The sequence below is a fragment of the Enhydra lutris genome, unplaced genomic scaffold, assembly GCF_002288905.1.
Source record: "Enhydra lutris kenyoni isolate GAN:26980312 unplaced genomic scaffold, ASM228890v2 scaffoldscaffold66, whole genome shotgun sequence".
Lineage (NCBI taxonomy): Eukaryota > Metazoa > Chordata > Mammalia > Carnivora > Mustelidae > Enhydra > Enhydra lutris.
Window position 1 is genome coordinate 5,013,507 of NW_019154150.1, and position 25,828 is coordinate 5,039,334.

At 38.0% G+C, this 25,828-nt stretch overlaps 1 protein-coding gene across 1 annotated transcript in view; it reads right to left on the bottom strand.

Moving 5' to 3' along the window:
* LOC111159009 (testis and ovary specific PAZ domain containing 1) overlaps positions 1–25,828 on the bottom strand; it is a 110,998-nt gene that overhangs the window by 42,985 nt on the left and 42,185 nt on the right. The window contains 1 exon segment of the mRNA XM_022521371.1: positions 18,881–18,944. Within this exon segment, the coding sequence (XP_022377079.1) occupies positions 18,881–18,944 (64 nt within the window).

Sequence of the window (25,828 nt, forward strand, 5' to 3'; positions counted from 1 at the left end):
ATTATTTTAATTTTAAGGGATCAATCAGTGATTATTTTCCCCATTCCAAAATTCTGCAGGTCAAAATCTCTACACCTTATCTGAAATTGCCTTAATAAAAATTACTTTGGGTTTTATTTTTGTGTAATTATTCCTGCCCAAAATACTTATTACTATCTGGATTACATGGTGCTCCTTGGGAATCAAGAGCTAGTGATAAAGTTCAATAGTATAATAAGAAAAATTAGAGACCCACAAAAAGATGGCAGAGGACTGGGGGAGCCTATTTCAACTGGTCCCCTGAACTGACCCGGATCTCTACCAGACCATTCTGAATACCCACGAAATTAGCCTGAGTTGTAAGAAGATATAACTGGCTTTCTTTCTTTCTTTCTTTCTTTTTTAAAGATTTTATTTATTTATTTGACAAAGATCACAAGCAGGCAGAGAAGCAGGTAGAGAGAGAGAGGAAGGGAAGCAGGCTCCCTGCTGAGCAGAGAGCCCAATGCAGGGCTCGATCCCAGGACCCTGAGATCATGACCTGAGCTGAAGGCAGAGGCTTAACCCACTGAGCCACCCAGGTGCCCTTATATCTGGCTTTCTATAAACAGAGTATATCCAGGGGTTGGTCTCTAGGTATGAAGCAGGGAGCTGTGATTCTTTGGGCAGATAACTGAAGATAAACAGAAGGGGGTGGGAGCCTCCAGGATCCTGCATCACTGGAGTGCAAAAGCACCCAGGTTCACAGACCAATAGCCATGGGGGAAAGTACCTTAAGGCAACCTCTCAGACAGAAACCTGGAGCTGTGGGGGCACACAGGCAAATCAGGGACAGCTTGTGATTTTGGAAGCACAAAGGGCAGAGACATACCCAGACCAGTAAGCAAGGGCTGGGAGTGCTGCTGTGGGGCGCACAACCCAGGACATTGCAGCATTTAGCAGCACAGACAGAAAAGGAGACAATGTGGCCAGGAGGGCTCCTTGAAGAACAGACTGCAATCTTGCTCTTCTGAGACAGAGAGCACTTCTGCTGTCTCCGAAGAGACAAAGAAAACTGCCAGGGAAAGCCTCCAGAGAATAAAAGCCCCACAAAACAGTTTTCACCGAGCCCCTCCCTGCCACAGGGGACAGGGCAACTCTGCCCAAATAGGGTTTTCTGAGAAACAGCGCACCAGGCCCCTTCCCCAGAAGACAGGGTGGAAGAACAAGAGGCCTACAACCCTAAGGTTTCTATAAAACGGGTATATCTTGCTTGTATTGTGGTCAATAATTTGGACTCTGTAAATTCCCTCAACCACCTCTCAACAGAATGACTAGGAGGAGGAACCCCCAAAAAGGGAAAGATTCAGAGACTGTGGCCTCTGCCACAGAACTAATGGAAATGTATATAACCAAGATGTCAGATATTGACTTCAGAATAGCAAATATAAAGATGATATCTAGGCTTAAGAAAAATATTAACGACAATGTAGAATCTCTAAGGGCAGAAATGAGATCCAATCAGGCTAAATGTAAAAATACAGTGAATGAAATGCAGTCTGAGCTGGATACTCTGACTGACAGGGTAAACGAGGCAGAAGAATCAACTAGTGAGATAGAGGATAAAATGACAGAAAAGAAGGATATCAAGGTGACATAGGAAAATCAAACTGAAATCCAAGGAATTAAACAGAGAGATTAGTGACTCAATGAAATGTTCCAGTATCAGAATTATTGTTAATCCTGAGGGGGTGCAGATAGAGAGAGGTCTAGAAGATATATTTGAGCAAATCGTAGATGAAAATTTCCCTAATCTGGGGAAGGAAATAAACATTCATGTCCAAGAGGCAGAAAGGACCCCTGCAAAAAATCAATGAGAACAGACCAACGCCATGACATATAATAGTACAATTTGAAAATCTTAGATCCAAGGAAACAATCTTGAAAGCAGTGAGGGGGAAGAGATTTCTTATGTACAGAGGAAGGAACATCAGAATAACGTCAGACCTGTCCACAGAGACCTGGTAAGCCAGAAAGGGCTGGCAAGACGTATTCAGGGTACCAAATGAGAAGAAAATACAGCCAAAGATACTTTATCCAGCAAGGCTATCATTCAGAATGGATGGAGAGACGAGGAGTTTCCAAGACCAGCAGAAACTGAAAGAATATGTGACCACAAGGCCAGCCCTGCAAGAAATATTAAGGGGGGCTTCTATAAAAGAAGGAAGAACCCAAGAGTGATATAGATCGGAAATTTATAGAGACACTCTGTAGAAACAAGTACTTCACAGGAACATGATGACAATAAAATCATATCTTTCAATAATCACTCTCAAAATGAATGGCCTACAGGCTCCCATGAAAAGGCTCAGGGTTGCAGGTTGGATAAAAAGACATGATCCACCCATATGCTGTCTACAAGAGATGCATTTTTAACCTAAACATATATCCACACTCAAAGTGAAGGGATGGAGAATCATTTTTCATGCCAACGGACCTCAAAAGAAAACTGGAACAGCAATTCTCATATCAGACAAATTACATTTTAAGCTAAAGGCTGTAGTTAGAGATACAGAAGGACACTATACTGTGCTAAAAGAGTCTGTCCAACAAGAGAATCTAACAACTGTAAATATTTATGCCCCCAATATGGGAGCAGACAACTGCATATGCCAACTATTAACTAAAATAAAGAGAAATATTGATAATAATACAGTAATAACAGGAGACCTCAACACTCCACTCTCAGCAATAGATCATCTAAGTCAAGAAATAAAATCTTTGGAGGGAGGGGCAAGATGGTGGAGGAATAGGAGACCCTATTTCAACCAGTCCCCTGAAGTGAGCTTTGTATCTACCAGAGCACTCTGAACACCCATGAAAACATCCTGAGATGTAAGATATACTCTTCTGGATCTCTACAGGAGCAGAGAATCGTTAGTGGAGAGGTACAGAGGAGTTGGAAGTGCATAGACTGATATCAGAAGATACAAAGAAGGGAGAGGGAATCATCAGAACCAACCCAATGGAAAGTAATGCACCAATGAAAAAGTGCCCTGCATTTGGTGACCAGCATTAGCTTGGAGATCAGTGGCTGCGAGATGGAAAGGGATTAATAACAGCACTCAAACAGAACAAAGGGACTTAAGGGACAATTGATGGGACTGGGCAGTAGCGAGCATGGACCTAAGCCCACCATCCCAAGACAGCCACAGCCAGCACCCATCCACACATAGGAGAACCCGGCATGGGCTCCAGTTGGCAGTCCCTGGGTCTGCGACCACCACAGCTGCCTCCGCTGCCTCCACTACCATGGGAGCTGAGCGTACCCGGCGTGGCCATGGGCTCCAGTCAGTGATCCCAGGAATGGCAGCCACCAGCACCAAGCTCACCCCGACCAATATAACTCTCAGTTTTGGTGGCACGGGGGTACAGAGACAAGCGGGTGCCTCGAGCGACCACTGAGATGGTGGCTGCGGTATACACTGCTGTGGGAGGTTGCAGTGTTCAACAGAGTTTGCAGAGGCAGGGTCGATGTGATCTGGACCATTCAGAGAGGAGCAGACTGTGACTCCTCTCTGAGGCAGAGGTCTGGGTGCAGAGAGTTTCTTTGCTCTGATCCTTTGAAAAGGAACAAAAAATCACCAAAGAACAAAGCCTCCAGAGAACAAAACCCTGAAAAACTGGTTTCCACCAAGCCCAGTCCCTTGGTAGGGTGCAGGGCAACACGACTCAAATAGGACTGACTGAGAAACAATGCAGCAGGCCCCGCCTCCAGAAGACAAGCAGAAAGAACAAGAGGACAATAACCATAGGGTGCCCATAAAACTGTAAAACCCCAACATCAGGGGAAAACAATATATTAAGCTCCTGGTATTGCACCACAGCCTGTATATTTTGTAGTTACAACTTTTTTTTTCCTTTAAATTCATTCTCATAATTCTTGTTCTTATTTTCTTTTTACCTACTTACCATTTCAACTAGATGTTTAATACAACATACTACTTAGTAACTTTTTTTTTTAAGATTTTATTTATTTATTTGACAAAGAGAGATCACAAGTAGGCAAAGAGGCAGGCAGAGAGGAAGGCCGGGGGGGGAAGCAGGCTCCCTACTGAGCAGAGAACCCAATGTGGGGCTCAATCCCAGGACCCTGAGATCATGACCTGAGCCAAAGGCAGAGGCTTAACCCACTGAGCCACCCAGGTGCCCCTACTTAGTAACTTTTAACTTGAACTTTTTCGAAATATATACTTTTTTTTATATATATATACATAGCTATAAGCTTCAAGTTAGTCCTTTTTTCCTATTCAATACTACCCCTATATATATACACCAGTTTTAATTTCCCTGTATCTCTGGAAAGTTGAGTCCTTTAAAAAGATATCAAGATACATCCAGGAAGAACTGAAATACCCTTCATCACCCACGTTGAGGGATTATAATCACATTCCTGTCTTATTCTTTTGTCAGTGTTTCTGTGTGTTTTTCCTTTTGTACTTTATGAATCTTATTCTTGGGGTTCATTTTGGCTGTGTTTTTCTTTTTCTTTTTTCTTTTTCTTTTTTCTTTTTCTTTTGTTGGTCTTTTTCTCTGTTCATTTTTGTTTTTGTACCTTATAAACCTTACTCTTGGGGCTCATTTAAGCTGTTTGTTTTTTTTTTTTCCCTCTCTCTCTTTTTTCATTCTTTTTGGTGGTGACTTCAATTACACCAAAACTTTCCAGGGTGCACCTTGCCGGGATCGTGGTTGATATTTTCAGCTACACATCCCCTCAACCACCTCTCATCAGAATGACTAGGAGAAGAAACATGCAACAGAGGAAAAATTCAGACCGTGACCTCTGTCACAGAACTATTGGATATGGACATAAACAATATGTCAGAAATAGAATGCAGGCTAACAGTTATCCAGACAATGGCTAGGTTGGAGAAGACCATTAGTGGCAACCTAGAATCTCTAAGGGCGGAAGTGAGCACTGATCTGACAGAACTTAAAAATGCTATCAATGAGATCCAATCTAATCCAAACACTCTAACAGCTAGGGTAAATGAGACAGAAGATCAAATTAGTGATCTAAAAGACAAACTGACAGAGAGAAGGATCAGGAGGAGACCTGGAACAAACAGCTTAGAAGCCATGAAAACAAAATTAGAGAAATAAATGATGCTATGAAAGGTTCTAATGTCAGAATTATTGGGATCCCTGAGGGGGTGGAAAGAGAGAGAGGACTAGAAGATATAGTTGAACAAATCCTAGATGAGAACTGCCCTAATCTGCAGAATGGAACAAGTGGTCATGTCCTAGAGGCAGAGAGGACACTTCCCAAGATCAGTGAGGGTAGAAAGACCTCCAGATGCGGAATTATGAAATTCTCAACTCCTAAATTCAGACAAAATGTCTTAAGGGTAGCTAAGGGGAAGAGATTCCTTACGTAAAGAGGGAGGAACATCAGAATAACATCAGACGTCTCCACAGAAACCTAGCATGCCAGGAAGGGCTGACAAGACATGTTCAGGGCACTGAATGAGAAAAACATGCAGCCAAGAATACTTTACCTGGCAAGGCTTACATTCAGAATGGATGGAGAGATAAAGAACTTCCAAGACCAGCAAAGATTAAAAGATTAAAGACCACCAAGCCAGCACTACAAGAAATATTAAGGGGGGGGGGTCTATAAAAGAAGAAAGAACCCAAGAGTGACATAGAACAGAAATTTACAGACAATCTATAGAAACAAGGACTTCACAGGCAACATGATGACAATAAAAAGTATCTTCCAATAATCACTCTCAATGTGAAAGGCCTAAATGCTCCCATAAAATGGCACAGGGTAGCAGACTGGCAAAAAAAAAAAACAGGACACATCCATATGCTGTCTACAAGAGATGAATTTTGAAACTAAAGATACATCCAGACTGAAAGTGAAGGGATGGAGAACCATCTCTCATGTCACCAGGACTCAAAAGAAAGGTGGGGTAGCAATTCTTATAAGAGACAAATTAGATTTTAAGCTAAAGACTTTAGTCAAGAGATACAGAAGGACACTACATCATGCTTAAAGGATCTATCCAACAAGAAGTTCTAACAATTACAAATATTTATGCCCCCAGCATGGGAACAACCAACTACAGAAGCCAACTGTTAATCAAAATAAAGAGACATATTGATAAGAATATGTTAATTATAGGGGATCTTAACACGCCACTCTCAGCAACAGACAGATCATCTAAGCAGAAAATCAACAAAGAAACAAGAGCTTTGAATGACACATTGGACCAGATGGGCCTCACAGGTATAAACAGAACATTCCACTCTAAAATAACAGAAAATTAACTTTTCTCAAGGGCACATGGATCTTTCTCCAGAAGAGACCACATACTGAGTCACAAATCAGGGCTCAACTGATACCAGAAGACAAATTATTCCCTGCATATTCTCAGACCACATTGTTTTGAAACTGGAACTTAATCACAAGAAAAAGTTTGGAAGGAATTCAAACACTTGGAAGCTAAAGAGCATCCTGCTCAAGAATGTTCAGATCAACCAGGAACTCAAAGAAGCACTTAAACAATTCATGGAAACATATGAGAATAAAGACACATCGGTCCAAAAACCTATGGGATATGGCAAAGGTGGTCCTAAGGGGGAAATACATAGCCATCCAAGCCTCACTCAAAAAAAAAAAGAAAAATCCCAAAAACATAAACTCTCTTTACACCTTAAAGAACTGAAGAATCAACAAGTTAAGCCAACCCCATGCACAAGCAGGGAAATAATCAAGATTAGAGCAGAGATCAATGAATGAGAAATGCAAAATACAGTAGAACACATCAATGAAACCAGAAGCTGATTCTTTGAAAGAAGTAATAAGATCAATAAACCACTGGCCAGACTTATTCAAAAGAAAAGAGAAAGGACCCAAATTAATAAAATTATGAATGAAAGGGGAGAGATCACAACTAACATCAAGGAAATAGAAACAATCATCAGAAATTATTATCAACAGCTATATGCCAATAAGATAAGCAACCTAAAAGAAATGGATTTATTCCTGGAAACTGGAACAGGAAGAAACTGACAACCTGAATAGACCAATAACTAGTAACGAGATTGAAGCAGTGATCAAAAACCTCCCAAGAAACAAGAGTCTAAGACCTGATGGACTCCCTGGGGAATTCTACGAAACATTCAAAGAAGAAATACCTATTCTACTGAAGCTGTTTCAAAAAATAGAAACAGAAGGAAAACTTTCAGACTCTTTCTATGAGGTCAGCATTACCTTGATCCCCAAACCAAGCAAAGACCCCATAAAAAGGAGAATTTCGGACCAATATCCCTGATGAATATAGATGCTAAGATTCTCAACAAGATCCTAGCTATTAAGATCCAACAGTATAATAAAAAGATTATCCACCATGACCAGGTGGGATTTATCCCTGGGATGCAAGGGTTGATCAACATTCGCAAATCAATCAGTTTGACAGAACACATTAATAAGAGAAGAGACAAGAACCACATGGTCCTCTCAATTCATGCAGAAAAAGCATTTGAGAAAATACAGAATCCTTTCCTGATTAAAACTCTTTAGAGTATAGGGATAGAGGGAACATTCCTTCAACTTCATAAAATCCATCTATGAAAAATCCATAGCAAATATCATTCACAATGAGGAAAAGCTGAGAGCCTTCCCATTGAGATCAGGACCATGACAAGGATACCTACTCTCACCACCATTGTCCAACATAGTACTAGAAGTCCTAGAAACAGCAATCAGACAACAAAAAGAAAGAAAAGGTATCCAAATTGGCAAAGAAGAAGTCAAACTCCCTCTCGTTGCAGATGACATGATGCTTTATGTGGAAAACCCAAAAAAGACTCCAGCCCCAAATTATTAGAACTCATACAGCAATTCATCAACATGGCAGGATACAAAATCAATGCACAGAAATCAGTGGCATTGGGGCACCTGGGTGGCTCAGTGGGTTAAAGCCCCTGCCTTTGGCTCAGGTCATGATCCCAGAGTCCTGGGATCGAGCCCTACATTGGGCTCTCTGCTCAGCAGGGAGCCGGCTTCCACCTCTCTCTCTCTCTGCCTGCCTCTCTACTTGTAATCTCTGCCTGTCAAAAAAATAAATAAAATCTTAAAAAAAAAAAAAAGAAATTAGTGGCATTTCTATACATTAACAATGTGACTAAGGAAAGAGAAATTAAGGAATTGACTCCACTTACAATAGCACCAAAAACCATAGATAACCCAGGAATAAACCTAACCAAAGAGGTAAAGGATCTGTATTCTAGAAACTACAGAACACTTAAGAAACAAATTGAAGACACAAAAATCTAGAAAAATATTTCAACCTCATGGATCAGAGAATAAACACTGGGAAAATGTCTATGCTGTCCAGAGCAATCTATATTTCCAACGCCATCCCAATCAAAATACTATCAGCAATTTTCAAAGTGCTGGAACAAACAATCCTAAAATTTGTATGGAACCAGAAAAGACCCCAAATCATCAAGGAAATGCTGAAAAAGAAAACCAAAGTTGGGGGCATCATGTTGCCTGATTTCAAGCTGTATTACAAAGCTGTGATCACCAAGACAGCATGGTACTTGCACAAAAACAGATACATAGACCAATGGAACAGAATAAAGAGCCCAGATATGGACACTCAACTCTATGGTCAACTAATCTTTGACAAGGCAGTAAAGAATATCCAATGGAGAAATAACAGTCTTTTTAATAAATGTTGCTGGGAAAATTGGACAGCTATGTATAGAATGGTCCATAGAAACTGGACCATTCTTTTATACCATATACAAAGATAAACTCAAAATGGATGAAAAACCTCAACGTGAGACAGGAATCCATTAAAATCCTAGAGGAGAATATAGGCAGTAACCTCTTCAACATTGGCCACAGCAAGTTCTTTCAAGATATGTCTCCAAAGGCAAAGGAAACAAAAGTGAAGATGAACTTCTGGGACTTCACCAAGATCAAGAGCTTCTGCACAGCAAAGGGAACAGTCAACAAAACAAAAAGGCAACCCACAGAATGGGAGAAGTTATTTGCAAATGACACTACAGATAAAGGCCTGGTATCCAAGAGCTATAGAGCACATCTCAAACTTAACACCCAAAACACAATCCAGTAAAGAAATGGGCAGAAGATGTGAACAGACACTTCTCCAAAGAAGACATACAAATGGTTAACAGACACATGAAAAAATGTTCAACATCATTAGCCATCGGGGAAATACATATCAAAACCACACTGAGATACCACCTTATACTAGTTAGAATGGCAAATGCTGACAAGACAGGAAAAAACAAATGTTGGAGAGGTTATGGAGAAAGGGGTACCCTCTCACACTGTTGGTGAGACTGCAAGTTGGTATAGTCACTTTGGGAAACCATGTGGAGGTTCCTCAAACAGTTAAAAATAGAGCTACCCGATGGCCCAGCAATTGTACTATTGGGTATTTACCTCAAAGATACAGATGTAGTGAAAAGAAGGAGCACATGCCTGTGCCAATGTTCACAGCAGCAATGTTCACAACAGCCAATCTGTGGAAAGAGCCAAGATGCCCTTCAACAGACGAATGGATAAAGAAGATGTGGTCCATATATACAATGGAATATTACACAACCATCAGAAAGGATGAGTACCCAACATTTGGATCAACATGGATGGAACCGGAGGAGATGATGCTAAGTGAAATAAGTCAAACAGAGAAAGACAATTATCATATGGTTTCACCCATATGTGGAACAAAAGGAATAGCATGGAGCACATTAGGAAAAGGAAGGGGAAAAGGAAGTGGGAGATGAATGAGAGTGAGAGATGAACCATGAGAGACGGCTCCAGGAAACGAACTGAGGGTTTTAGAGGGGAGGTGGGTGGAGGAATGTGTTAGCCAGGTGGTAGGTTTTAAGGAAGGCACGTTATTGCATGGAGCACTGGGTGTTATATGCAAACAATGAATCTTGAACACCACATGAAAAACTAATGATGTACTGTATGGTGATTAACATAATATAATTTTTTAATTTTTTTAAATCTAAGAAAAATGAAAAATTAATGTTGAAGTTATAATTACCTTATATAACTTTAATAATACAAAATAATAACATTAAGTTTTTATTTTAAAGTTCCTTTATGTACTATAATTTTTTTTCCTGGCTACATACAAATGAATTCTTCCGGCTATTCACTTTGTAGTATCTACATAGTTGCCATCTTAGCAGGTAACATGAGAAATTCAGTATCTGCTACTATAACTTATTAAACTGGAACTGCATATGTTTAAAGAAAGAAAGCATAGTTGGAAAAAAATTGTTAGTGTTTAAGTAGTCCATGGTAATTGACATGAAGCACTCCTTTTGTCACAAAGTACTTTTAAAATTTAAAATATTAATATAGCTTCTCCTTTAAAATGATCTCCTTTGGTTAAACTGTTTGGAGAAAAAGATTTGACTATTTTCATAGCTTTTGACATGAACTGCTACATTGCTTTCTTGCCCCCACAAGTTTCATTGTGATACAATATACATAATAAAAAATTTACCATCTTCATTATTTTTAGGTGTACATTCAGTGGTATTAAATATATTCAAAATGTTCACCCATTTCCATAATTCCTTTCAACTTATAAAACTGAAACTCTATACCCTTTAAACAATAATTCTCCCTTCCCCCCTCCTCCCAGCTCCCAGTAACCACCATTCTACTTTCTGTCTCTGTGATTTTGACTACTCTAAGTACCTCACATAAGTAGAATCATACAGTATTTGGCTTTTTGTGACTGACTGACTTCACTTAACATAATGACCTCAAGGTTCATCCATATTGTAACATATGTTAGATTTTTTCTTTTTTTACGTTGAATAATATTATGCTGTATGTATATACCAAATTTTCCGAATCCATTCATGTCACTGAACATTTGGGATCTTCAGATTTCAGCTATTATAAATAATGCTGCTATGAACATGTGTATACACATATCTTTCAAGACCCTGATGCCAATTCTTTTGTGTATATACCTAGAAGAACTGCTGGATCATATAGTAATTCTATTTTTAATTTTTTGAAGAACTGCCATACTGTTTTCCACAGTGTATGTAACATTTCACATTTCCACCGACAGTGCACAAAGGTTCAAATTTCTCTGTATCCTAATGCATTTTTTTTGTTTTGATAGTAACCATCCTAATGGGTGTTAGGTGGTATCACACTGTAGTTTTATGTGCCTTTCCCTAATGATTAGTGATGCTGAGCATCTTTTTTATGAGCTTGTTGGCCATTTGTACATCTTGCAAAAAAAAAAGGTCTACTCAAGTATTTTGCCTATTTTTGAATCAGGTTGGTTTTCTTGCTGTTCAGCTTTAGGAGTTCTCTATATATTTTGGATATTAATCCATGATTAGATATATGATTTGCAAATATTTTCTTCCATTCTGTGGGCTGAAGTTTTACTCTTTTGATCTATCTCTTAATGGACAAAATTTTTAAATTTTCATGAAGTCCAATTTGTCTTTGTCTTTTGTTCTGTGTTTTTACTGTCACATCTGAGAAGTTCCTGCCAAACCAGTGTTGTAAATCTTTTGTTATTATGACTTCCAAGGCTTTTCTTGTTTTAGGTCTTATATTAAAGTTACATTAAACTCTTTTTTGATCCATTCTGAATTAATTTTTGTATGTAGTATTAGGTAAGGATAGTATTAGGTAAAGGTTCTTTAGCATATGGATATCCAGTATTCTCACCATCACTTGTTGAAAGAACTATCCTTTCCCCATTGGATGGTCTTGGTACCATTGTCTAAAATCATTTGATCACATATAAGAGGGTTTTGTTTGGGCTCTTTATTCTATTCTATTGGTTTGTATGTCTGTCTGTACCAGTACTGTGGTTTTTTATTACTGTAGCTTTGTAGGTAGTTTTCAAGTCAGGAAATATGATTCCTCCAGGTTATTCTTTTTTCAGCAATGCTTTGTAGATTTCATCACACATGATTTTCAGCTCCTTGGCTAATTCCTAAATGTTTATTATTTTTTATGCTATTGTAAACTGAAATGTTTCTGTTATTTCTTTCACTCATTAGCCTATCTCCCACCTACCTGTCTTTTACCAACCCTCAGTATGTTCTCTATTGTTAAGAGTCTTTTGTGGTTTGCTACCCTCTTTTTCTTTTCCCTTCCCCTATTTTCATGTTTTCTTAAATTCCACATATGAGTGAAATCATATGGTATTTGTGTTTCTCTGACTTATTTTGCTTAGCATATACACTCTAGCTCCATTCATGTTGTTGCAAATGGCAAGATTTCATTCTTTTGATGGCTGCATAATATTCTATTATATATATGTATGTGCGTACACACACACATACACACACACCCCACATCCTCTTTATCTATTCATCAGTCAATGGATATTTGGGTTCTTTCCATATTTTGGCTATTGTTGATAATGTGCAAACAGAGATAATTTTACTTCTTCTTTTCCAAAATGGATGTATTTTATTGCCTTGCCTTGCCTAATCACTCTGGCTAGAACTTCCAGTTCTCTATTGAACAGAAGTGATGAAAATGGGTATCCTTGCTTTTGTTCCTGATCTTAACAGTTTTCAGTCGTTCACCATGAAGTATGATGTCTACAGCAGGTTTTTCATATACAGGTTTCCCTCACTCTCTGGAAGCTTGCTTTATGCCACTTCACTTTTCTAAAGACCTGTGTTAGTATAGGCCTACCTTGTTTTATTGCACTTCATTTTATTGCACAGTGTAGATACTGAATTTTTTTACAAATTAAAGGTTTGCAGGAACCCTACATCAAGTAAGCCTAGTGGTACCATTTTCCCAACAGCATTTGCTCATTTCATGTCTCTGCGTCACATCTGATTATTCTTCAAATATTTTGAACTTTTTCATTCACTGATCTGTAATCAGTGTGATCAGTGATTGGGACTTGCTGTGGGCTTGGATGATGGCTAAAATTTTTAAAATTAAGTTTAACTAAGGTATATACATTTTTTTTTATTATTGCACACTTAACAGACTACAGTGCAGTATAAATAAATGTAACTTTTTAAATTTCAATTTTGTTAGTTAACATACAGTCAAATATTGGTTTCTGGAGTAGAATTCAGTGATTCATCATTTACATACAACACCCAGTGCTCATCACAACAAGTACCCTCTTTAAGAGACATCACCCATCCAGCCCTTCCCCAACCCTCCTCCCTCCATCAACCCTGTTTGCTTTCTGTCATTAAGAGTCACTTGTTTCCCTCTTTTTTTCTCTTTTCCCCCTTCCCATATGTTCACGTGTTCTCTTTCTTAAATTCCACATATGAATGAGATCATACGGTATTTGTCTTTCTCTGGCTGACTTATTTCACTTAGCATAATACACTCTAGCTCCATCCACATCACTGCAAATGGCAAGATTTCATTCTTTTGATGGCTGAATAATATTCCATTGTATATATATATACCACATCTTTTTTTAATCCATTCATCAGTTAATGGACATTTGGGCTCTCTCCACAGTTTGGCTTTTGTTGATAATGCTGCTATAAACATGGAGGTGCATGAACCCCTTCAAATCTATATTTTTGTATCTTTTGGATAAATACCTAGTAGTACAATTGCTAGGTCATAGGGTAGTTCTATTTTTAACTTTTTGAGGAACATCCAGAATGTTCTCCAGAGCGGCTGCACCAGTTTGGATTTCCACCAACAGTTCAAGAAGGTTCCCCTTTTTCTGCATCCTTACCACTTGTTGTTTTTGTTTTGTTAATTTTAACCATTCTTACAGGTTTGAGGTGGTATCTCATCATAGTTTTGATTTGTATTTCCCTGATGATGAATGATAAATATAACTTTTATACGCACTAGGAAGCAAAAAATTTCACTTGAATTCATCCTTGTGCTATATTTATTTCACTGCAATGGTCTAGGCTGGAACTCACAGTATCTGAGGTAGAACTGTACCTATTTTCACCTACTGAAAGAAATCTGAAAAGGATTTTCACTTTTACAAAATGGTAACTGTTTCTCCACTTTATGCCATTTGGCTTATTAAAGTTTTCATAGGAGCACTCTACTTTTAGACAGCGGGAAAAACTCATATGGCTTTTATTATGGTAGTTTCCTCTTATTCCTAATTTTTTTCAGTGTTCTTATCATGAAAGAATGTTGAATTTTATCAGATGCTTTTTCTGCATCAATTGACATGACCATGTGTTTTTTTCTCTTTCATTCTGATAATGTGGTGTATTAATCTGATTGATTTTTATATGTTGTACTATCCTTGCAAGTCCAAGAATAAATCTCAGTTATGATGTATAGTCCTCTCAATGTGCTGCTGACTTTGGTTTGCTAGTATTTTGTTGAGGATTTCTGTATCAATGTTCTTAAGGGATACTCATCTGTAGTTTTCTTTTCTTGTAGTGTTTATGCCTGGCTTTGGTATCAAAGCAGTGACTAACTCAACCTCATAGAATGAGTAATCAAGTGTTCCTTCCTCTTCAACTTTTTGGGAAAGATTGAGAATATCTGGTATTCTTTTTAAATGTTTGACAGAACTGACAAATGAAGGCATTGGGTGCAGGGCTTTTGTCAGAGACTTTTGATTACTGATTTAATCTCCTTACTAGTTACAGTTCTATTCAGATTTTCTATTCATCATTTAGTCTTAGCAGGTTTTATGTTTTTAGGAATTCATCCATTTCATTTGCTTTTGTGTACAATTATTCCATCGTATTCATAGTATTCTCTTATAATTGTTTTTATTTCTATAGAATTGTGCTAATGTCTGACTTTCATTTTTTATTTTAGTAATGTGAATATTCCTTTTTTCTTAGTTTATTTAGCTAAAGGTTTGTTCATCTTGTTGGGTCTTTTTTAAGAACCAGCTTATAGTTTCATTTTCTCACTGTTTTTCAACTCTCTATTCCATTTATCTCTGCTCTAATTTTTATTATTTCCTTCCTTCTGCTAGCTTTGAGTTTTAGTTTATTTTTCTTTCTTTAAAGTTGTAAAGTTCAGTTACTGATTTGAGATCTTTCTTATTTTTTAATGTAAGCCTTTAGAACTACAAAATTCCCTCTTAACACCACTTTCACTGAATCCCATAAGTTTTGATATGTTGTGTTTCATTCTCCTTTGCCTGTAAGTTTTTTTCTGATTTATCTTGTGATTTCTTCTTTGAGTCACACATTCAACTTACAGTTTTGTGAATTTTTCAGTTTTCTTCTGTTACTGATGTCTAATTTTATTCGATTGTGGTCAGAGAACATACTTTGTGCAATATCATTTTTTTTTAAAGTAGTTTCCACATCCAGCATGGAACCCAGTGCAGGGCTGGAACTCACGAACCTGAATCAAAAACTGAGCTGAGATCAATAGCTGAAGGCTTAAGTAACTGAGCCACCTAGGCGCCTCTACAATATCTATCTTTTAAAACCTGTTGAGAATTAATTTGTGGCCTAAGATATTGTCTATCCTGGAAAATGTCGCATGTATTCATGAAAATAATGTGTACACTATTGTTATTGGGTAGAATACTGTGTATATGTCTGTTAGGTTTAGTTGGTATATTGTGTTAAGTATTCTATTTTTTATCTTGTTCTATACATTACTGTGAATTGGATACTTAAGTCTCCAACTATTATTGGAAAACTATGTCTCTCTTCAATTCTGTCAGTTTTTGCTTTATGTATTTTCGTGGCCTGTCATTAAGTGTGTAAATGTTTGTTTGTAACTATTGTATCTTATTATTTTATATTGAAACTTATATTCCTATATAATGTCCTTTCTCTCTTTTAACCTCTTTTGATCTAAAGTCTATTTTGTCTGATACTAGTATAGCTATGGCCCTGCTCTCTTTTGGTTAATATTTGTATAGGACATCTTTTCCCATTCTTTTACTTTCAATCTATTTGTGTCTTTGGATCTAAGGTGAATATCTTATAAACAGCATACAGTTGGACCATGTGTTTTTATTTACTCTGCTAACCTGTCCTTTAATTGGAAAGTTTAACTCATTTACTTTAAAAGTAATTACTGATAAGGAGGGACTTACTTCTGTCATTTTGCTATTTGTTTTCTATTTGCATACTTGTAGCTTTTTTTGTTCCTTATATCCTGCATTACCGTTGTCTTTTTTTTGTATTTAGCTGATTTTTTTTTCAGTAAACATTTAAATTCCTTTTTCATGTTTTTGTGTATATTCTATAGCTGTTTTCTTTGTGATTGCCATGGGGATTACATTTAACATCCTAAAGTCATAACACTCTAATATGAACTTATACCAACTTAACTTCAATAACATACAAAAACTTTTTTATACTCCATCCCTACCCTTTTAAGTTGTCACAAAATTACATTTTTATATACTGTGTCTCCCAAAATATTAATAGTTTTTTTTTAATGCATAAGTTTCTTATATAGAAAAGAAGATTTGGAGTTACTAAATCTGCAATAATACTAGCTTTTACACTAATAACAACATTTTTCTTTAAATGTATTCGTACCCTTAATCATGTAGAAAACAAAATGGCAGATACAAACTATTTTAACAGTAATACTAGCTTTTACAACTGCCCATGTATTTACCTTTATTGAAATCCTTTTTTTCCCACATGACCTTGAGTTACTGTTTTGTGCTCTTTCATTTCACAATGCAGGACTCCCTTGATCTTTTCATGCAGGGCAGGTCTAGGAGAAATGAACTCTCTCAGCTTTCGTTTATCTGAAAATGTCTTAATTTCCCTCTTATTTTTGAAGGGCAGTTTTCAGGAATATAGGGTTTCTGGTTGACAGAAATTTCCAGTTTCTAATGAGAAATTTGCTATAATTTTATTGAAGAACACTTGGATATGATGATTTGCTTCTCTCCTGCTGCTTTCAAGATTCTTTGTGTTTGTCTTTTGAAACTTTGATTATAATGTGTCTTGGTGTGCGTCTCTTTGAGTTCATCCTACCTGGAGTTTGCTGAGATTCTGGACATTTAAATTCATGATTTTCATCAAATTTGTAAGTTTTCAGCCATTATTTGTTCACATACTCTTTCTGCCCCTTTCTCTTTCTCTTCTTCTTCTGGGATTCCCACAATGTGTATGTTGCTCCATTTAACAGAGTCCCACAGGTCCCCTAGGTTGTGTTCACTTTTCTTCAATCTTTCTTCTTTCTGTTCCTTGAACTTGATAATTTCTGCCTTTGAATCCCCAAAGTGAATTTTTCACTTCAGTTATTGGAATTTTTCAGCTCCATATTTTTGTGAGTTTTTTTAAAGTTTTCTCTCCTTATTGATATCCCCATTTTGTTCATACATCTTTTTCGTTAGTTCCTCTATATTTTTGTTAGTACCTTAGATATCTTTAAGACAGTTGTTTTGAGGTTATGGTCTCAACTATCTGCCATTTGATCTTTACAGGGACAGTTTCTTTTGATTTATTTTTTCCTTTGAGTATTTTTCCTATTTCTCTGTATACCTTGTGACTTCTTGTTGAAAAGTGCGCATTTGAATCTAATAATGTGGTAATTACAGAGCTCAGATTCTCTCCCTTCCCCAGGGTTTGCTGTTTTGTTTTGTTTTTTTTTTAAGATTTTATTTTTTTATTTGACAGAGAGAGATCACAAGTAGGCAGAGAGGCAGGCAGGCAGAGAGGGAGCAGCAGGCTCCCTGCTGAGCAGAGAGCCCAATGCGATGCAGGGCTTGATCCCAGGACCCTGAGATCATGACCTGAGCTGAAGGCAGAGGCTTAACCCACTGAGCCACCCAGGCACCCCTGTTTTTGTTTTTGTTACTGCTTTTATCTTATAAAAGATAAGTATATAGTATGTTCTGTGGGGAGGACTAGCCTGAAGTGTAAATTTAAGGTCTTCTCACATCTTTTGTGAGTCTTTCCCATACAGTCACTTTTTAGTTTTCCCCATATATGCGTGCAGATGTTTCTGAATATCCTAGGCTCCCAAAAGGGGAAAAAGAGAAAAATGAAAGGGAGGGTTAAAAAAAAAAAAAAAAAGTTCTAGCCCTTTAAATCCTCTGGAAGTCACATTAGCAGAAAGGAGAGGGTCTTAAAACAATGGGAAAAAGTTGAACAGTAGGGGCACCTGGGTGGCTCTGTGGGTTGGGCCTCTGCCTTCAGCTCGGGTCATGATCTCAGGGTCCTGGGATCGAGCCCCGCATCGGGTTCTCTGCTCGGTAGAGAGTCTGTTTCCCCCTCTCTCTCTGCCTGCCTCTCTGCCTACTTGTGATATCTCTCTCTCTCTGTCAAATAAATAAATAAAATCTCTCAAAAAAAAAAAAAGTTCAACAGTAATAGCTGCCCATCTCTTTGCACCTCTGTGATCAGAAGTAGTGATCAACAATCTGCTATTTCCTATGACTAAGACTTGAGAGATAAATAGGTCTTTGCTATGGGGTAGGAGGATGGAAGAAAGGCATCCCAGATAGAGAGCAGAAACAGTGGCTCTGATATTATAACAGAGTCTGGCCTGTTTAGGGAATTGCAAGAACTCAGTATGGATGGTACATTTGCCTCTAAGGGTTAAGTGTTAAAGTGAAGGATAAAGAAGTAGGGAAGATCCAATTTCTGAAACATCCCATCAGAAAGATTTTAAGCCAATTAACAATATTACTTTTTCTGTCTTAACACCTTTACATAAAATTTCTACATTATGCAAATATTAGTATGTAAGAGAACTATACTGTAAGGTGGATTCTAATTTTTTAGTAACCAAAATGCCCCACTTATTTTTAATCCTTCTAAGACCATCAGAGACACTCTAAGGCATTCAGTTTTCATACTTATAAGTATTAAATTTACTTTCAAACTGTAAAATACAACAGCACATTGTCTGAAACACTCACATTCATGAATTTATAGTAATCATTCCATTGTCTCATACCTGCACGTTGTAGCAAACACAGTTCGTTGATACTTATATATTTCTTAAACACATCCATACAAACCTACAAGTAATAAAAAACAAAACATTACCTTTTTATATTTCATTTAAAAAGATGCAAATTTCCATCCTATCTTTCTGTTTATTCTATATTTTTTAAGTGAACTTAAAGCAATGGTATAAAAAGTTGAAATTAGGTTAACTCACAGATTTGAAATGCATATTGAATTCACAACAGAAACCTTATTTTAGAGATGCTCTGACAAAGAAATAATCAAGGAAATAAACAAGATTAGCAAGCAACTGGAGAAGGGAGGAAATCCTTGAATGTTCAAAATTTTAAAAACCTTATTTAGATCATTTAAAAAAATAACCATTTACTGGTCCAAGGATAAATACACTTGCCAATGGATTGGACAGAGAGCCTACAAATAGACCCAATCATTTATAATCAGCTGATTTATATGACATGGGTGACCCTGCAGTACAGTGGGGGAAAGAGTGGTCTTTTTTTAGTAAATGTTGTTGGGTCACTTAGGGATCCACATGGGAAAAAAATATTTATCTTTACCTTTTTCTTCACATTATAAACAAAAATCAATACCCAGTGGCTTAGTGTTCTAAATGCAAAGATAAAACAATAGATCTTTTAAAGAAAAAACATAAGATCTTGGCAAAGATTTCTTCAACAGGATACAAAAAGTTAATATAAAAAATTGACAAAATAGGGGCGCCTGGGTGGCTCAGTGGGTTAAAGCCTCTGCCTTCGGCTCAGGTCATGATCCCAGGGTCCTGGGATCGAGCCCCGCGTCGGGCTCTCTGCTTGGCAGGGAGCCTGCTTCCCTTTCTCTCTCTCTGCCTGCCTCTCTGCCTACTTGTGATCTGTCTGTCAAATAAAGAAATAAATAATCTTTAAAAAAAAATTGACAAAATTGGATTACATAAAAATTAAGAAATTAACTACATAAAAATTACATAAAAATTAAGAAATTAAAAGGGAAACTTATACACTAGTAAAAGTTACCTGCTATACACATACCCAACAAAGAACTTAGAATATATAAAGAATTCTTAAGATAAATAAGAAAAAGACAATCCCATAGTATATAGGTAGAAATATTTAGGTATTTCCCAAAAGAGGGTATCCAAATATCCAACAATGATTTTGAAAGCTGCTTAGCTTCATCAGTCATCATCAAGGCAGACATCACTCCCCACCCACCAGAATGGCTAAAATTAAAAGGCTGGTAAATACCAAGAGCTGGTAAGGCTATGAAGCAACCAGAACTCTCAGGCATTGCTGATGAGAGTGTAATTTGGCAGACCACTTCGGAAATCTGTTTGGCAGTGCAGACTAAATTTGAACATATGCAGATCCTATGACCCAGCAACTCCAGCTTTAAGTATAACCCATCAGAAAGTGTACATATATTCACCAAAAGACATGCAGAAGAACACTGATAGCATCGCTATTGTAATTACCATATTTAGAAACCACCCAAATGAATCAAAAATAATATTTATCAATAAATTTTGATATACTCACACAATGGAATATTCAATATTACACAGCAATGAGAAAGAAATGTTTAAAATTAAGTAAAAAACATAGATGAATATTGAGCAAAAAGAAGCCAGAAACTAAAGAATACAGACTGTATGACTTCATTTATATAAAGCACAAAATCAGGCAAAGCTCATTTATGCTACTAGGAGTCAAAGAAAATCTGAATTAAAACATATGACTGAGAAAGGAGGGGCATGGTGGCAGAGAAGTAGGAGACCCTGTTTCAACCAGTCCCCTAAAGTGAGCTAAATATCTACCAGAACACTCTGAACACCCATGAAATCAGCCCAAGACATAGGATTATACACTGCTGGATCTCTATGGGGGCAGAAGACACCAATGCACAGGTAAAGCAGAGTGGGAACTCTTGGATGGATATCGGAGGATAAGCAGAAGAGGCAGGGAGCCACCAGAAGCAACACATTGGAAAGTGATACCCCAATATGAAAGTGCCCTGTGGTTGGGGACCAGCATCAACTTGGAGTCTGGTTAAAAGCACTTAAAAAGAGCAAAAGATCTTAAGTGGTAACTGGTGGAATCCGGCAGTCATGGGCACAGGCCTAAACCCTTGGACCGAGGACCGCCACCGCTGGCAACCACCCTTGCAGGAGAGAGTGCCGCAGAGCCTCCAGTTCCTGGTCCCTGCACCACCCAGCTGTGTGCTGCTTGCACCACCTCTGGCAGGGTGCATTCCCACCCTCGCTGAGGCAGTCTGGTGGGCGCTCTCTAGAACCACAGCCTTTTGCGCTCTGTGTGCACTGCATGACCAGGGTCTGACCACACAGTCCCCACTTGTGCCTGAGAGACCTTGATGTGGACACTAGCCAGTGGTCTCTAGAACCAGCCAAGGGTCTGGACACTCCCAGCTTGCACCTGAAGGAACTCAGCATGATCTCTGGCAGCATGGGCCCAGTCCCCAGACAGCAGTCCTGGCAAAGGCAGCCACCAAAAGCAGGCTCCCTGGACCAAATTTGCTCCCGGATTTAGTGGCACAGGGGTGCAGAGACAAACAGGCACTTCAAGTGACCCCTGAGACAGTGGCTGGGGACAAGCACTGCCTGTGGGACCTTGCGCTTCAGCTTGCAGAATTTGCAGAGGGGGAGTCTGTGTGTTCTGGACCACCCAGAGGGGAGCAGACGAAGGCTTCCCTCTGACGCAGAGGTCTGAGTGGAGTTTCCTTAACACTAAACCTACAAAAAGCCACAAAGAGCAGCCAAAAACAAACAAATAAACAAACAAAACCTCCAGAGAACAAAAGCCTGAGAAACTGGTTTCCAGAGCCCAGCCCCTTTATAGGCAGCAGAACAATTCAACCCAAGCAAGTCTGACTGAAAGAAAACAACACAGCAGGCCCCTACCCCAAAAGGGAAGCCAAAAGAACAAGAGGACAACCACCACAGGGTCCCCATAAAACTGTAAAACCCCAACATCAGGAGAAAACAATATATTAAGCTCCTGGTATTGCCCTAAAACCTGTATATTTCATAGATACAGGTTTTTTTGTTTGTTTTTAATTCATTCTCACGATTCTTGTTCTTTTAATCTCTTTACCCTACCTACCATTACAACTAGAGGTTCAATAAAACATACTCCATACTTACTTTTAACTTTAACTTTTTTCATACATATACCTGCATTTTTTTCTTTTTTTTTTAAATACATATAGATATAAGCTTCAAGGTAATCCTTTTTCCCTATTCAATACTACCCCATATATAAACCAGTTTTAATCTCCCTTTATCTCTGGAAAGTTGAGTCCTTTAACAAAGATAACAAGATAAACCCAGGAAGAACCAAAATAACCTTCCTCTCTCACTGCGAGGATTTATAACCACCCGCCCATCTTTTTCTTATGTCAGTTTCTCTGTGTATTTGTTTTTGTTCTGGTATTATATAAACCTTATTCTTGGGGTTCATTTTGACTGGGTTCTTTTTTTTTTCCTTCTTTCTTGTCATTTACTTTTGTCAGTCTTTTTGTCTGTTTTTGTTTACATACCTTATAAATTTTACTTTTTGGCCTCATTCGGGCTGCGTTTTCTCTCTTTTTTTTTTTTTTTCCTTTCTCTCTCTCACTTTCTTTCTTCCCTTTTTTCTTTTTTCATTCTATTTGGGGGTGACTCCAATTGCTCCAAAGCATTCCAGGGTGCACCATGCCTGGATCGTGGTTGATATATACAGCTATAAAACCCCTTAACCACCTCTCACCAAAATGACTAGGAAGAGGAACATCCAACAGAGGAAAAATTCAGAGACTATGTCCTCTCCATCAGAACTATTGGATATAGAAATAAACAGTATGTCGGAAAGGGAATTCAGGGTAACAATTATCCAGGCAATAGCTAGGTTGGAGAAAACCATTAGTGACAACACAGAATCTCTAAAGGCAGTGAGAGCCATCAGAGCAGAAGTTAAAATGCTATCAAGGAGATCCAATTTAATCTAAATACTCTAACAGCTAGGGTAACAGAGGCAAAAGAAAGAATTAGTGATCTAGAGGACAAAATGATAGAGAAAAATGATCAGGAGGAGGCATGGAACAAACAGCTTAGAAGACATGAAAACAGAATTAGGGAAATAAATGATGCCATGAAACATTCCAACATCAGAATCACTGGAATCACTGAGGGGGTGGAAAAAGACAGAATAGAAGATATAGTTGAACAAATTCTGGATGAAAATTCTCCCAGTCTGAGGAACAGAACAAGGGTTCCTGTCCTAGAGACAGAAAGGACACATGCCAATATCAATGAATCTAGAAAGACCTAAAAGGCACATAATTGTGAAACTGACAAATCATAATTTTAGACAAGTGCTTCTGAGGGCATCTAGGGAGAAGAGTTTCCTTATATACAGAGGAAGGTCCACTAGAATAACGTCAGACCTGTCCACAGAAACCCAGCAAGACAGAAAGGGCTGGCAAGATATATTCAGGGCACTAAATGAGAAGAACATGCAGCCAAGAATACTTTAGCCAGCAAGGTTGACAATCAAAATGGATGGAGAGATAAAGAGCTTCCAAGACCTTCAAGGTTTAAAAGAGTATGTGACCACCAAATTGGCACTACAAGAAATATTAAGGGGGGTTCTATAAAAGAAGAAAGAACCCAAGAATGACAGAGAACAGAAATTTAGAGACAATGTATAGAAACAAGGACTTCACAGGCAACATGATATCAATAAAAACTTATCTTTCAATAATTACTCCCAATGTGAACGGCCTAAATGCTGCCATAAAATGGCACAGGGTTGCAGATTGGATAAAACAACAGGCCCCATCCATATGCTGTCTACAAGAGACCCATTTGGAACCTAAAGATACAACCAGACTGAAAGTGAAGGGATGGAAAACCATCTTCATGCCAACGGGCCTCAAAAGAAATCTGGGGTAGCAATTCTCATATCAGATAAATTACATATTTTTATAAAGATTTTATTTATTTATCTGAGAGAGAGAGAGAGAGAGAGATCACAAGTAGGCAGAGAGGCAGGCAGAGAGAGGACAGAAGCAGACTCCCCACTGAGCAGAGAGCCCAATGTAGAGCTTGAGCCCACAACCCTGAGATCAGGACCTGAGCAGAAGGCAGAGGCTTAACCCATTGAGCCACCTAGGCACGCCAGATAATTAGATTTTAAACTAAAGTCTTTAGGCAGAGACATAGAAGTACATTACGTCATTCTTAAAGGGTTTATCCCCAAAGAAGATCTAACAATTTTAAATATTTATGCCCCCAACATGGGAGCAGCCAACTACATGAGCCAACTGTTAATCAAAATAAACAGCCATATTGATATGAATACATTAATAGTAGGGGATCTTAACACACCACTCTCAGTAATAGACGTATCATCCAAGCAGAAAATCAATAAAGAAATAAAAGCTTTTAATGACACATTGGACCAGATGGACCTCATAGATACATACAGAACATTCGATCCTAAAACAGCAGAATACTCATTCTTCTTGAGCACACAGGGAGCTTTCTCCAGAATAGACCACATACTGGGTCACAAATCAGGCTCAACCAATACCAAAATATTGAGATTATTCCCTGCATATTCTCAGACCACAATGCTTTGAAACTGGAACTTAATCACAAGAAAAAGTTTGGAAGGAATTCAAACACTTGGAAGCTAAAGACCACCCTGCTTAAGAATGTTTGGGTCAACCAGGAACTCAAGGAAGAACTGAAACAATTCATGGAAACCAATAAGAATGAAGACACTTTGGTCCAAAGCTTATGGGATACAGCAAAGGCGGTCCTAAGGGAGAAATACATAGCCATCCAAGCCTCCCTCAAAAAAATTGAAAAAGCCAGAATACACCAGCTGTCTCTATACCTTAAAGAACTGGAGAACCAACAACAAATTAAGCCAACCCCACACACAAGAGGGAAACAATCAAGATTAGAGCAGAGATCAATGAGATAGAAACTAGAGACACAGTAGAATACATCAATGAAACCAGAAGCTGGTTTTTTAAAAGAATCAGTAAAATTGATAAACCACTGGCCAAACTAATCCAAAAGAAAAGAGAGAGGACCCAAATTAATAAAATTATGAATGAAAGGGGAGAGATCATGACTAACACCAAGGAAATAGAAACAATCATCAGAAATTATTACCAACAGTTACATGCCAATAAGTTAAGCAACCTAGAAGAAATGGATGTATTCCTAGAAACCTATAAACTTCCAAAACTGAATCAGGAAGAAACTAACAACCTGAATAGACCAATATCGAGTAACAAGATTGAAGCAGTGATCAAAAACCTCGCAAAAAACAAGGCCCAGGACCTGATGGATTCCCTGGAGAATTCTACCAAACATTCAAAGAAGAAATAATACCTATTCTCCTAAAGCTGTTTCAAAAAATTGAAAAAGAAGGAAAACTTCCAGACTCTTTCTATGAAGCCAGCATTACCCTGACGCCCCAAACCAGACAAAGACCCCATCAAAAAGGAGAATTTCAGACCAATATCCCTGATGAATATGGATGCCAAGATTCTCATCAAGATCCTAGCTAACAGGATCCAACAATACAATAAAAAGATTATCCACCATGTGCAGGTGGGATTTATTCCTGTGTTGCAAGGGTGGTTCAACATTTGAATATCAATCAAAGTAACAGAACAAATCAATAAAAGAGAGAAGAACGTTCAAATGGTCCTCTCAATTGATACAGAAAAAGCATTTGACGAGATACAGCATCTGTTCCTGATTAAAACGTTTAAAAGTATAGGGATAGAGGAAACATTCCTCAAATTCATAAAATCTATCTATGAAAAACCCACAGCAAATATCATTCTCAATGGGGAAAAGCTGACACCTTCCCTTTGAGAACAGGAACACGACAGGGATGCCCACTCTCTCCACTCTTGTCCA